This window comes from Vombatus ursinus, unplaced genomic scaffold (assembly GCF_900497805.2).
Source record: "Vombatus ursinus unplaced genomic scaffold, bare-nosed wombat genome assembly UNPS02014791.1, whole genome shotgun sequence".
In the NCBI taxonomy this organism is placed as follows: domain Eukaryota; kingdom Metazoa; phylum Chordata; class Mammalia; order Diprotodontia; family Vombatidae; genus Vombatus; species Vombatus ursinus.
In genome coordinates this window covers 78,312,920-78,326,160 of record NW_020954569.1, presented here as the reverse complement: position 1 = coordinate 78,326,160, position 13,241 = coordinate 78,312,920, and the positions used below count along the sequence as shown (strand labels likewise).

At 35.0% G+C, this 13,241-nt stretch overlaps 1 protein-coding gene across 5 annotated transcripts in view; it reads right to left on the bottom strand.

The window, feature by feature from the left end:
- Positions 1–13,241, bottom strand: part of NEDD4L (neural precursor cell expressed, developmentally down-regulated 4-like, E3 ubiquitin protein ligase) — a 452,792-nt gene that overhangs the window by 66,958 nt on the left and 372,593 nt on the right. For 4 of the 5 annotated variants that reach the window (XM_027868834.1, XM_027868837.1, XM_027868833.1 and 1 more), the window contains 4 exons: positions 10,403–10,535; positions 9,120–9,296; positions 3,531–3,605; positions 1,236–1,295 (listed from right to left, as the gene is read on the bottom strand). In XM_027868834.1, the coding sequence (XP_027724635.1) occupies positions 1,236–1,295; positions 3,531–3,605; positions 9,120–9,296; positions 10,403–10,535 (445 nt within the window). The remainder of the gene's footprint in view (positions 1–1,235; positions 1,296–3,530; positions 3,606–9,119; positions 9,297–10,402; positions 10,536–13,241) is intronic. The other variant, XM_027868835.1, reaches the window with a different exon arrangement.

The following is a 13,241-nucleotide window of genomic DNA, read 5'->3' as shown; positions in this document are numbered from 1 at the left end:
AAGTGGCATGTGGGTAAAACATTGTTTGCTTATTTTTTTCAAATTGCTTGACCACTCTACTGCAGTCTTTATATAAACAGTGGTACATACACAAATTTCACCCTTTTCTTTACCAGGGCCTAATGGGTCACCAGGGGTCAAATCAAGAAAGCATGAGAGGTTTAACTCCTGTGTAACCACCCACGGGATACTTCAATGCCTTGATTAGTTTGCCAAGTGTTACCACTTAAACTCCAGCACTCCAGTTCTTCACATACATTTATTGCTCAGTGCAATCCAATATGATAGCACAATTCAAACAATGACAAGGATTTCCAAAGTCAAATAAGAAATGAAAATTGCTGGCTGATGCTAATTTTCATTAAAATTATTTCAAAATGTGACCCAAAGTCAGTCTCAACTACATAGCTACACTCATCTCAAAATATAGCATGTAAACTGGGCAAGATTCACATCAGGAAAACCAGCATCAACTGTAAGAGGAAAACAACAGAACTACTGAGAAGCAGCAGTGCACTGATGACCTTTCCCTTTCTCTCTCCTTCACATGATATAGATCTCTCCTAAATTGCCTGCAACTTGATAGATCTCACTGACAATTTTTTCTTGCAAATGCTGAGCTTTGATTATTAATATTTCAACGTGATTGTTTTTCAAATCATTAACATCCCATAGGTAAAACCAATTTGTATTCCTCAAATATACAATTTATGTCAGAAAAAGCTCTTCTAGAGACATATGAGGTGGTAAAGGGATTTGAACCCAGAGATTTGCAGAGAGAAAAACTCATGTGGATAAGAGTTCGCCATATAAGTTCTGATTCCATATTTATAGTTCCATTGCTGAATTATCAGATCAACAAATATTGACTAAGTACACACAGTAATGCCAGTCACTAGATTAGATTGGAATTGTAAGAAAAAGAAAAAACCATCCAACAGCAACAAAAAAAGTAATAGATAAAGATATGGTAGATGGTCATTTTTAAAAACAGTGAGAGTAGTTGCATGGAAAGGCAATAAAAATTCCTAGCATCACAGTACCTTATATTTTGTTAAAGATAGAATAGGTTTATTTAGTCAATCAAAGGATTAAAAATGAGAAGCATACGTATTTTAAGAACACACTGAAAGTCAACGTTGTTTAGAAAGGCAAAAGAAAATCAACCCCAATATAAAACATTAAAACCAACCCAAATAGATTTGTAGGTAGTGTCTGATAAAGAAGAGCATTACCGTTGGTTCTTCACCACCAGTGACAGTTGACGAACGGGCTCTCCTAGTTGGGGCACTCTGCTGTTAAATCATAGTTTAGGTTAGTTAAAAACATTCAGATAGAGGATTCTCATATTCCAAGAATCAGGAATCACAGCTATATGTGGGCCACTGAGACAGTTAACCCCTGAGATCAGAATCCTGTTAAATCAATCCTGTACAGAAGCAAAATCAAGCTAGCAATCACTGATAACTAGTGGAGAAAGAGGAATGTGAATTTTTCCCTCTTTAAATTACCAAAAACAAAACAGAACTAAACAGGTAGTGTTTTTGTGTTGATGAATAAATTCCCAACTGATGACTCCATCAGAATGGAGTTGTTTCATTTTTCTCTTTAAACAAACTACCACCAAAGAAATCTTCTTCTTCAATGTTCTTAGTCCCCACCAGAAAGGATTAATGAATTCTTTGTCCCGACATCATTAGTGTTTGGCCACTGATGATCAGTGAGTACAGAACTTGAGAAAGCAGAGAAAAGTATCAAGTATATGGGTGTACTTGAAGTCCCCCAACAGCAGCTTCCAGGAAGGTGAGGCTTTTCAAAAATAAAATATACTTTGATCTTACAACAGGAAAAGAAGCGTCGTTAATTCATTAAAGAGAATCAAAGGATTATTTGGTTGAAAAGAACCCCAAGAATTCATCAAAGTTCACCAAAGCAAGCCTATACCCAAATCATCCCAGAAAGACATTTGTCCACCCTGCTGCATTCTTACCAATCACATCATCCTTCACCAAATGAGGTTTAAGCCACTAGTTAATCTGCTATTATGGCCATTCATTTCACTGGATCACGATTTCAGTGTGAGTGTGTGTGAGTGTGTGTGTGAGTGTGTGTGTGAGTGTGTGTGTGTGTGTGTCTCTACTCCAGGCTCAAAAATCAACTAAAACTGACCCAAAAATAAACATACAGTGAACAAAGCAAGTTTAATTGTATGGAATCCATTATAGGTCAATAAAGAATAGCGAGCACAGGTTAATAATCTCTGACAAAGACTGCAGATCACCAGTTAGGACATGTTAAGAGTGAAGCCAATTATTTGTTATTTTGGTGAATGGACTACTTCAAAAACATTTCTAATGAATTCCATAAAATATGCATGTCAATAGAAGACATCCTTTACAGATTCAGAAAATACAATTGCTCATATTTCTGTATTAGAACCCATTCAAGTTTAATAAAACCAGAAGATTATAATGTTTTTGTTTGGTATAAAAAACAAACTCTCTTAGGGCCAAATAACAAATTAAAAAGATTAAACTTTAACTTCAGCATAAGAAATCTACATGTACCATATTATTTTCATGCTTACTCAAAATAATTCCCCAAGGCAATTCAAGTATAAACACACACACACACACACACACACACACGCGTGCACACACTATATGTTGCTAATTCTACTTCAATAATATTCAAAACAACTTTTATTAAGCACCTACTATATGAAGACATTAATGTTAGATACTGGGGTTACAAAGGCAAAAATATATTCATTCATGTCAAAAATAATGGGTCAGGGGCAGTTAAGTGGCACAGTGGATAGAGCACCAGTGGATAGAGTCAGGAGGACCTGAGTTCAAATCCAGCCTCAAGACACTTGCCACTTACTAGCTGTGTGACCCTGGGCAAGTCATTTAATCCCACTACCTAGCCAAAAAAAAAAAAAAAAAAGAAAAAGGAAAAGAAAAAGAAAAAAGAGTTCTTCTTGGTTAAAAAAATTTCATATAATGGATATAATTTTTTTGGAAAGGGAATACAGAAAGTAGTATATAACAATGTCTATTCAGAATACATGTTCACATGAGCATATCCCCCCTTCCATATCTACTTTTTTAAAAAAAATCTAAGTAACTCTTTATGACTAAAAGAAATTATTAATGTGTAATGCCAGTAAATTATTTTTTGCCAAAAACTATAAGCAGATGAATAAGAATTGCTATTAAATTGGGCTAAGAGGATAATGGGCTTTTAGTGTTGAGATCATTTATTCCAAATGCCTCACCTTAATGATAAGGTAATTTGAAGGCAGAAAGGAGAGTTGTTGTGCCCCTCACATATGACTGTAATCGAAGAAAAGCAGGCTTCTGTGACAGATAGGGCTGTGAATTTTTTCTTTTATTTTTTAAAAATGTGTATATCCACAGTTGGTTAAGAATATCTATCTGCCCAGGAAAAACTGTTTTTCAGATATAAGGGAAGATTTCACATAAATTATAATGTATCTAACAATTAAAAATTAGCTTGAAGTTTACCGGTGGTAGATGAGATTGTTCAGCCACTCCATCTGTCACGCTGCAGGACCTCAGTCTTGAAGAAGGTTCTCTTTGCTGGAAGAATAAAAAAAAAAAAAATAAGCTGTCGAGTACATTAATTTAAAAAAAAAATAAGCTTGATTAATTAAAAAATCATTTAATCCATTCAATGAAAGCAGAATGAATTTTGTTTTTCTTTACACTACTTTTCTGTTACTACTATAACATGAAGGGCAGTCAAGAAGAAACCATCATCTTTCCAAGGAAAATATTTAAAACAAAATCACCTTCCTTTTTTAGTTTTCAATGTTTTTATCCAGATGGTCTCATGGTTGGGCCCTAGTTAGAATTAACTACAAAACAAGTAGGAAAAAGAGTCCAAGAAATAAAAGGACAATAAATAGGTCACATGTGCATTTCAATCCTACATTTAAAACTAACTTAAAAAGCAAGTAGTATACTATTCTGGTATGCAAACTCTTCAGGGCATAACCTGAACGATAAACCATAATGGGAAAGGAAAGATAAGAAAATGAGAAAGAAAACAGTGATGTATGATGATGAATAACATTCAATGAATGCCTACAATACATAAAGCACTGGACAAAACAAAGGGTTAATTTTAGTCTTTGTGAAGAGGGACACATATAACTTTGTCTTAACTTTCACAAATCAAGAATTCTTAATCCCAGCCTCGGAAGAAAACTCAGTAAATCTCAGCAAAAAAAAAAAGAAAAAGAAAAAAGAAAAAAAAACTCAGAATGATATGGAAAATGTTGCCTATGCTTGAAAATTTGCCATGTAGTGTTCTGTTCACAAGATAAGACAATTTAAAATGGCAAAAGAAATATTTGTCAAATTCACATGGTCAATGAATATATGGATCTCTTGTATTCACAGAATATATATTTCAATAGATGACCACCTAAACAGTGGCAAGCAATGTATATAGATGTGTGTGTGTGTGTGTGTGTGTGTGTGAGATGTATAAGTATAATGTACATATACCTAAGTAGTCAAGGAGCTATAATTTCATTGATGTAGGAACACCTTCTAACAATGCAGATCTCTGTCTATAAATTAGAATATAAGTCCTAGTGAGTAGCTTGAGGCTTAGATGTTACACTTACATAGCTAGTTAGTGTCAAAAGTAGAAGTTGACCCCAAGACCATCTTATTCAAAATCTAGCAGTCTATTCACTCTGCCATGCTGACTCTGTGTATGTGTGTATATCATATTACATTCATTTTTATTTCCTTCCATTTGATTCCTACTGTCATGTATTTCATCATGGCTTGGATGTAACCCTATATTCTCAAATGCGAGCCTGCAGAAAGTAAAATCTAGTAAGTTCTACCAAGCCCTAAGTCTTTGAAAACAGCTATAATAGGCCCGTTCATCCAAGGTTCAGATGTTGGATTCATTACCAGGAGATTTAAAATCAAGGGATGAATTCCACTGGTCATAGCATACTCATGAAATTCAATGAAGAAAAACTCATGATTTGCTTTATTGGAAGCAGTACTCATGCTAATGAAAACCATATATTCTTCAAAGTAATGATGCATGTCCACTACCCACTTCTTACTTAGCATCATCTTGATTTTGTTCTTTCCTTCCATGTGGGAATAACTTAACTGCCTCAATACAAATGGACATATCTCTGATTGAGTTCTAGAATACTTACATTTCTTCAAAACTTTTATAATTATGAATAAATCTACATGGTTGTGAAGGTAAATTTTTCATGGGGACGCATCAGGATATAGATTTCTGACTAAGTGCCATTCAAATATCCCTGGAACATGGATTGAAATAAAATGGCATCAGAGTAGTAGGCAAGCTAGAAGGTGAGTCTCCATGTTCTTTTTTGAAAAGCTCTTCTTTTGAGAAAATGATTTTATCATATTTGATGAGATTACTTTAAAATAGTAATATGGCAACCCTAAATCTAAACAATATTTTATTATAAGTAAATGCAGTCACTATTTTAATATAATCAGTAAGGAATGCTATTTTAACATTAACTGCATAAAATTACTATTGTGTTTGCATTAGGTACAATAAAAGTATTTAATTATTGTAGGTTCTTTGTAGAAGATTGGGCATTTCTATCTTTTATAGGTCCTAATGTATGGTTTTATCACTTATTTTGTTTCCATAACAACAATATTCAATTTCATCTGTGTTTCTCAGCTTTGCAATATCTCTTTCCCTTTTCCTCTGGCACTAAATTTTAATTTGCATGTTTTTATCTGAATGTCATTTCTCTTTTTATAAAAACAGTCATAATTTCAATATGAAACTGCATTAAGAGTAATTTTAACTCATTAATTGGTAAGGGCAAGTTTTTTTTTTAAAATCATCCATATTAAAGTTTTTATTTATGAGTATCAGTATTGTACCCACATTTTTATACAGCCCTCCTATGCCGTAAATTAGATACTCTCTTGATAATGGGTTCTTTGGCTAGAATAATCATTTCTCGAACACTATTTCCAGTGGACAGCCTGCCATCATCTGCAACAGCACATCTTCATTCTCTATTACATTGCACTGGGGCTTGAATTTGTTCTCATTTTTAAAGGTAAATAGCTGCTTACTGTAGGATTTTCTGAATATACTGTAGGATCACACAATTTAGGGGCCCCATATTGTGATTTCCCCTGCTGCTTCTGCTTCTCCCCTCTAGGACCAGCACCACCTAAAATTCACAGACTTTGTTCTTAGTAGGGTCCTAGAAGATAACGCCCCAACGAATTTAAACTTTTGGGAAAGAGAAGTCACTGTTCTCTCTACATTTGCTCTAGGTGATCTCATATCTCCCCCGGTTAGATCCTATTATTACTTTATGTGCATGTCTCTTAATCCATCATTTCCAGCACTAAACTTTTTTTTAGCTCTAGACCCACATTCTCAAACTGCTTACTAAACATGGATACCCTACTGACATTACAAATTCATCATGTCCAAAATGGCACTCAACTTGCCTAGTCCTCCTTTTGACTTCCCTGTTTCAATTAATAGCACTAGCATCCCTTCCAGATAGCAGATGTCAACTATAAGGGTACTCCTTTCACTCTTTTTCTTACCCCTCACATTCAGTCAATTTGCAAGTCCAATCCATTCCAATTCTTTGATATCCTTTGGATTTATTCAATCCTCTCAATTCCTACTGGTACCACCCCAATTCCAACCTCTATTCATTATCTCTTCCTTGCCTGGACTATAACAGTCTTCTAACTGTCTACAGCTCCTGTCTCTCCTCTATCCAACCCATCTAATATTTCTCCTAAGTTAATCTTTCTATTGAAGTTCTAATCATGATATTTCACCAATCAAGACATTGATGATACTTCACCAACCAAGAAGTTAAATGGTTCCAAGTGCCTACAATATACATTCTAGGTTTCTTTACTTAGAATTTAAAGCCCTTCATAATCTGGCTTCAACCTAACATTTCCAGGTGTATCTCACGTTCCTCCTTTTCACTTTCCCTAAAGAATAGTCAAACCAGAGAATCCACCGTTTTCCAAAGACATCCTATGCTCTTAGCTTCCACCCATTTGCTCACATGGTCCTTATGGCTAGAACTGTGTTTCTGCAGCATGCTTGTCCTCTGAAATGCTGCTCAATCCTCCAAACCCCAACCACCTTTTCCAAATAATAATTATAACAATAACTAACAATTATAAAGTACTTACTATGTGTCAGGCTTTACAATTATTATCCCACTTGATTTTCATAACAATCTTGGGATAAACCTTCCCAGATCCCACCCTGCTACAAAAAATTCTTCCTTCCTTTGAAGTCTTTCTCAAAGCAGTTTCCATTCTTCTCCTAATTATATTTCTTTGGAAGTCATTTATGTACTCCCCTACTAGACTGTAAGTGACTTGAGAAAGTGGAGTGTTTCATTCATTTTTCTATTTCTATCAATACCTAGCATGCTGTCTTACAAAAACCATAGGTACTCAAATGTTTGTTGAATCAAACTGAAAGACCTATACTAGCAATGGAGACAGTATTTCTAGACTCATATTTTTGTCTGTCTTCTTCACAGAAATGGGGTGTACTAAATTAAAAAAAAAAGCAAAGCTGGTTGTAGTCCCAAGGGTTAAATGCCTATGGGCCATCTCTTAATATTTGGAGCTATTTGGGTGGGGATTCTGTGCTTCGTGGTAAGCTTGGCCCTGATGTTTTTAATAACTACTTGGCTACAGAACAAATGCCCCCACATTTATATATAATAATTGCTCCTGAGTATTTCATGAGTATATTATATAACAGATAAAACTGAGATAAAAAGAATTAATGATTTATGTTAATCATGAGAAATTATACTAGACATAAAAGAGGCAGAGTGGTGCAATGGAAAGAGCATTTGGCTCTGGAGACAGAGGGACTGGCCACAAAGGCTACCTCTGCCACTTACCACCTGGGTGACTTTAGGCAAGTCCCCTAACCTCTATGGGTCAAAGTTTCCTCATACGTAAAACTGGAGGATTATACGAAATCAGGTCTGCACAACATACAGTCTGTGGGCCGCTTGCAAAGGATTTTAGGGGGCCCGAGAAAAATGTAGGGTTGCCACTGCACACTCTTTCCTGTTTGTCACATGACTCACAGCAACATCATCAGTCTGCTTCTAGTCTAACCTGTCTGTGGCCCAAAGAAGTTTAGCCTATTTTAATTTTGGCCCCTACCTACTGCCAAGTTGCGCAGGTCTGTACTAGATGGACTCAGAAGTCACTTCGAGCTCTAAATCCAAGATTCTAAAAATAAAATCATTAAAAAAAAAATTCTTACTTATTAAGGATACATCTAGAGAATTGTGCCCACTGAGCAAGCCTCCTTAGGGTTGCCTATGCTCCTAGGGTGAGAGAGGTTTCTTCTTCTCCTTGGGCAGCACTGGTCTCTTCATATATAAATGTACATCTGACCTCTGGAGACTGGCATGTTTTCTGCATCTCCACCCCCAACCTGGATCTCTCTCTATTTTTCCCTGCCAGAGGAACTATCTTAAAAGTGACATTCAGATAGGATGTCTTGGGCTCACAGAAAGTACCCAGTGCTCATCAGATCAAGCACGCAAGTATGATAATGCAACGCAAATTTGCATTAATCATTAGAGGTGAATTAGTCAAGTTTGATTATTTCTGTCTAATAGACAGTGGTACAGAGGCATGGAATGTCTCTAAATTACTCAGGATCCCAGCCACAGATTTCCCAAGTCATAATCTGGTGTACTATCTCATTACTGCTGAAGCTTAAGGATTTCAGGCCAGAGGGAAAGAATTCCTAAGAGTGAAAATAATTAAAGTATTAAGATCTAATTGGGGAGGGAAGGGTGAAGAAATAGTAACTTATTTAAGACTGAAAGAATTTAAGTTTGCTTCTGACCCTCATAGAGGAAGGTTAACTTGGGCAAACAGCAGATTAATGCTAGTAATAGGGAAATCTGGCTATTATTTAATTGCTAAAGTCTAAAATATTCACACATACACAATTTTACCTAGTCAAAACAACCAACTGCAAAAATAAAAAAAATGTGTTCCATCTCTGTTTCCATAAATACTACTGCTTACAATCAAAGAACTGAATTGTTCCCCATTGGAATCCGGAGTGATCTGAAGTCTTCTGTTCAATTCCTCTGACAGTTCTTGAGGACTGGTCCGAGATACTGGAGAAGCAGGAGGTGGTGGTAAGACCAGACTAAGAGAGTCTCCGGTTATATTCACTTCCTCTGAAATGGTTTCCCAAGGCTTATAAGAAATGAGAAATTATCGTAAATGCTAGAGATGGGATTTTGGTTTGTGCTATTTCCCCACTGATTTAAATCTTAAGAGGTCTTGATTATAAGGTGATTTACTGAATTAACCATAATATACTAGTACTGAGGGGGATAATCCTCAGCACAGAATCCACTTAAAAACTGAAGTAACAGAGGAATCATTTTATCATTTGAATGAAAACTCCATAGGCAGTTGGCAAAAGAAATGAACAATTTTTAAGGAATTCTTTCATTTCCAAATTTTAAAAAAAAGAGATCAAGTAAATGGCTCAGAAAGGTATAACTTTTTTCATAAATATTTAGAAAAATTTAGCAGCTCTGCCTTTAGCAATATTAATATTTACAGAAGCATTAACAGGGCAAACAAGAACATATTTCATTAAGTTTATCAATAAAGTATTGGCTCTCCTTTTTATTAAAACATCTTTTGAAGTAGCAAATGCCTAAAAATGATGTGGCTGTCTATAATGTAAACAGCTGATAACAGAGAATAGAGGATCTTGGCTGAAATGTATCATATATTTATAGTCACTAACTTTTAATTAAATGTTTCAGGTGCAGGTACCATTAAGATAAACTACAAAGTTATACAAATAAGTGATATCCAACCACTGTATTTATTGTTGACAAAAATTTCCCAAGATCATATGAACAGTTGAATAAGAAATCTATGTCTCTATTCTACTCCATGCTGGAAACTTCAGTATCCCAAAAGTGAAAAGTATGTTTCTATTTAATTTGACTAAAAAGAGGTGAATTGTCCTAGACTTTGAGAAAAATACCACTAAAAAGTGAAAATATCTCTAAATTTGTGCATACTTTGCATGAATGTTGTAGAAAATCACTCCCTTTTATAACACTGCACCAACACATATATGTCAGACATAGGTCATAAAAGTGTGTAATTTTGGATTACTAACATTAATAACCACATGAGTGATCAACTGGCTATGAGGATATTATCTTGGATTTACGAACAAATTTTACTGAAAATGTGTAAAACATAAAACCACCCTTAAGACACCAAAAGTGGAATACACAAAGTTGATGAAAGATGTCAGGAATGGTACTACATACTTCAGAGACATCTCCACCTTCAGCAGGTTCAGGTTCTAAATCTTCACTAATATGTCGCCGGGAGCGGAAACGTCTATGTGCTGCCTCTTGATTTATCTGTCTGATGTTGTTATCCGACTCAGAGGACATATCACTGGGAAGTATGGAAATAGGGAGAAAAGACATGGGGTGAAAAGAATAAGGATTAACAGTAGCATCTTCATCAATAAAACATATATTGAGAGACTAATGTATATAAAGCATTATGATAACCTTTTAAGGGTGAACTTAAATTTACTTTACACATGTTTATTTTGTCAATTTGGCTTTAAAGAAACAAAGATGATTAATGTAAGAATTATGTGCAGTTTCTCTCTCAAATAAATGGCATCAAATATGGAAGGTAATGAAGTTTTAGGCTTGTAATGGAGACAGGGTGTTATTAATACTTTTTTCTTTTAAACTTATAAACTTATGCAAAATATTTCTGGGAAATACAGCCAGAATTTGGATCACATATAAATCATTTAGAGAAAAATTAAGTTATTTTACAGGAAAAATTATTTTGAAGAACAAGTTGTTAGATGTTGATATATAATGAAAACTTTCTTTTTAAGTTCCAAAATCAAAGAGTAGGTTATCTTATTTACCAATCTTAAGGTTTGTTGGTTTGTTTGTTTTGGGGGGAAGGAAGGGAAGTCTGAACTTGTGATTCCATAGAGCTCTCTGTGAATAAACCCTCTCTAACAAAGTAGATGCACAAGTGCTCTGAAATGTACAGTCTTAGGGAAACTCCTAGAGACCCCAAAATATTAAGTGACTTTCCCAGAGTTACAAAGCCAGCATGTCAGAGGCCGCCCATTACTGAACACCCCTAACTTAAATTGGAAGCAAACGCAATTAGAGTTTTAAAATCATAACATAATTGACAATGAACTCAATTATACTTTTAAAAAGGGGGTGAGGGGACTGAATACCATTTCCTCTATGTAACTTTTCAATTTCGGGACTGTGGAATTTCTGTTATCATAATCAATCTAATCAGTGAACAAATATTTATTAACCATCAATTATGTGACAGAAACATACAGCTTTCCCTCTTCCATCACTGTCTTTGGCAATACTGAAAAATCTTGAAAATCAAATGGGTTTGGCTCATGTGGACAAAAAAGATGTAGAGAAATCTTAAGGGTGTGAAACCCTTAAAAATACTTCCTCAACCTATGATTGATGAAAAGAATCATACTTTGAAGATTCAATTGTCATATAGCCATCTTCTCATGAAGGAAGAGAGTAAGAATTGGGAACCAAATAACTGGCATCTATTTCATTCTTTGGACCCTTTCTCCAAATGTTTTTCTTAGAAAGCTGAGGGAAAGGAATTTCAAAAACAAACAACATATTTCATTCATTTTCTAAAAAGCAAATGAATTAGGAGGAAATGGAAGAAGTAGCAGATGAAAGAAATTCCTAGATGAGGGCAGCAACATCCTTAGCTAGTAATTAATTTCTTTGTTCTACTGTTGACAATATTAACATGATCTTTGTTAGTATCAGCCTTCTGAGTGATTTGATGTATTTGCATGTTCTTGCAAGTTTTGGAAGTTAGTTTCATTGCCCACCTCTAGAAACATGTTTCCATGTACCTTAGGATATTGCCCACAAGTGCCAGATTTTCTTTCATCTTGCCTTCTCTGGCACCATTATTTATCTGTTTAATGTAGCCACCACTGGTTTCCCTGCAACTTTTTCCTGAGATTCACCACTTGTTCTATGGCTTAGCTGTTCTGATATCCTCTTTCCAGGTGAGTTGTCACCTCATAGGCTTTGCCATACTATAACCTTGCTATCCTATTCCAAGGGCAAGCACAAATGCCATACCACTTCTGAGTTTTGTTAATGTCTCTGCTTCTTTTATATCTTTGTTTATTTGACCTGTGTCTTCTTATATACTATTTTGGTTTTCCCCTTATACATCTGGCACATTGTTGGTTTTGATTCCTACATCCTAAGATTCAGTGACTAAAGGATTGTCTTTTTACTTTCCAGGGATACAATAGTCACTGTGCCTGAATTTCTTCTTTGGACAGATTACTGGTGATGGATCAAAATATTAGACAAAGAAACAGCAACTGGGGTAATTGGTTGGCTTCTGCTCTCTTCTCTTTCTGCCTCAAGGTAATCTTTTCAGTTCATTTGTTTCTAAAATTTTACTGGTATCTTTTGTTTTAAAATCACTTTGATTTCTGAATATATTCCTCCCTTCTCTCCTATCCAAGGCAGGTTATTTATCTTAAATAAACATTAACAGTTGGCTGGTCCCCAAATAAGATGAATTGTTACTCCATATCACAGTTATATGTTCTCATGCAGAAAATTCCACTTAAAATTTAGAGCTTAAAAAAGAGTGGAAGCCAAAAACCCTAGATTTGCTATAAGAACAAGTTCAAACTTTGAAAGGAGAATTTGTAGGCTTTTAACTATAAACTCAATCAATCATTGTCTTTCAACTGGAAAACAGCTGACACGTGGACATGTTCTAGAGAGCAGTGTGAAGACAAGGCATCAGGTCACAGGTTTATGGAGAATGTTGAAGGGACTTTAGAGGTCATCGAGTCAAAAACATTAATTTTACAGATTAGGAAATTTACAGATTAGGAAACTGAGGTGAAGTGAGATTAAACAATTTGCCTCAGGTCACTGAAGAGACACTAAAAAAAGCAGGAAAGCTACAACAGAAATCATAAATCACAGAATTTTTTTTTGTATAAACCTTAAAATAAAAAGCACCGTATCTGAAAGTTATAAGGCCAACCACAAAGATGTGTAATAACAAGTGATACTTACATAGGAATTTAAA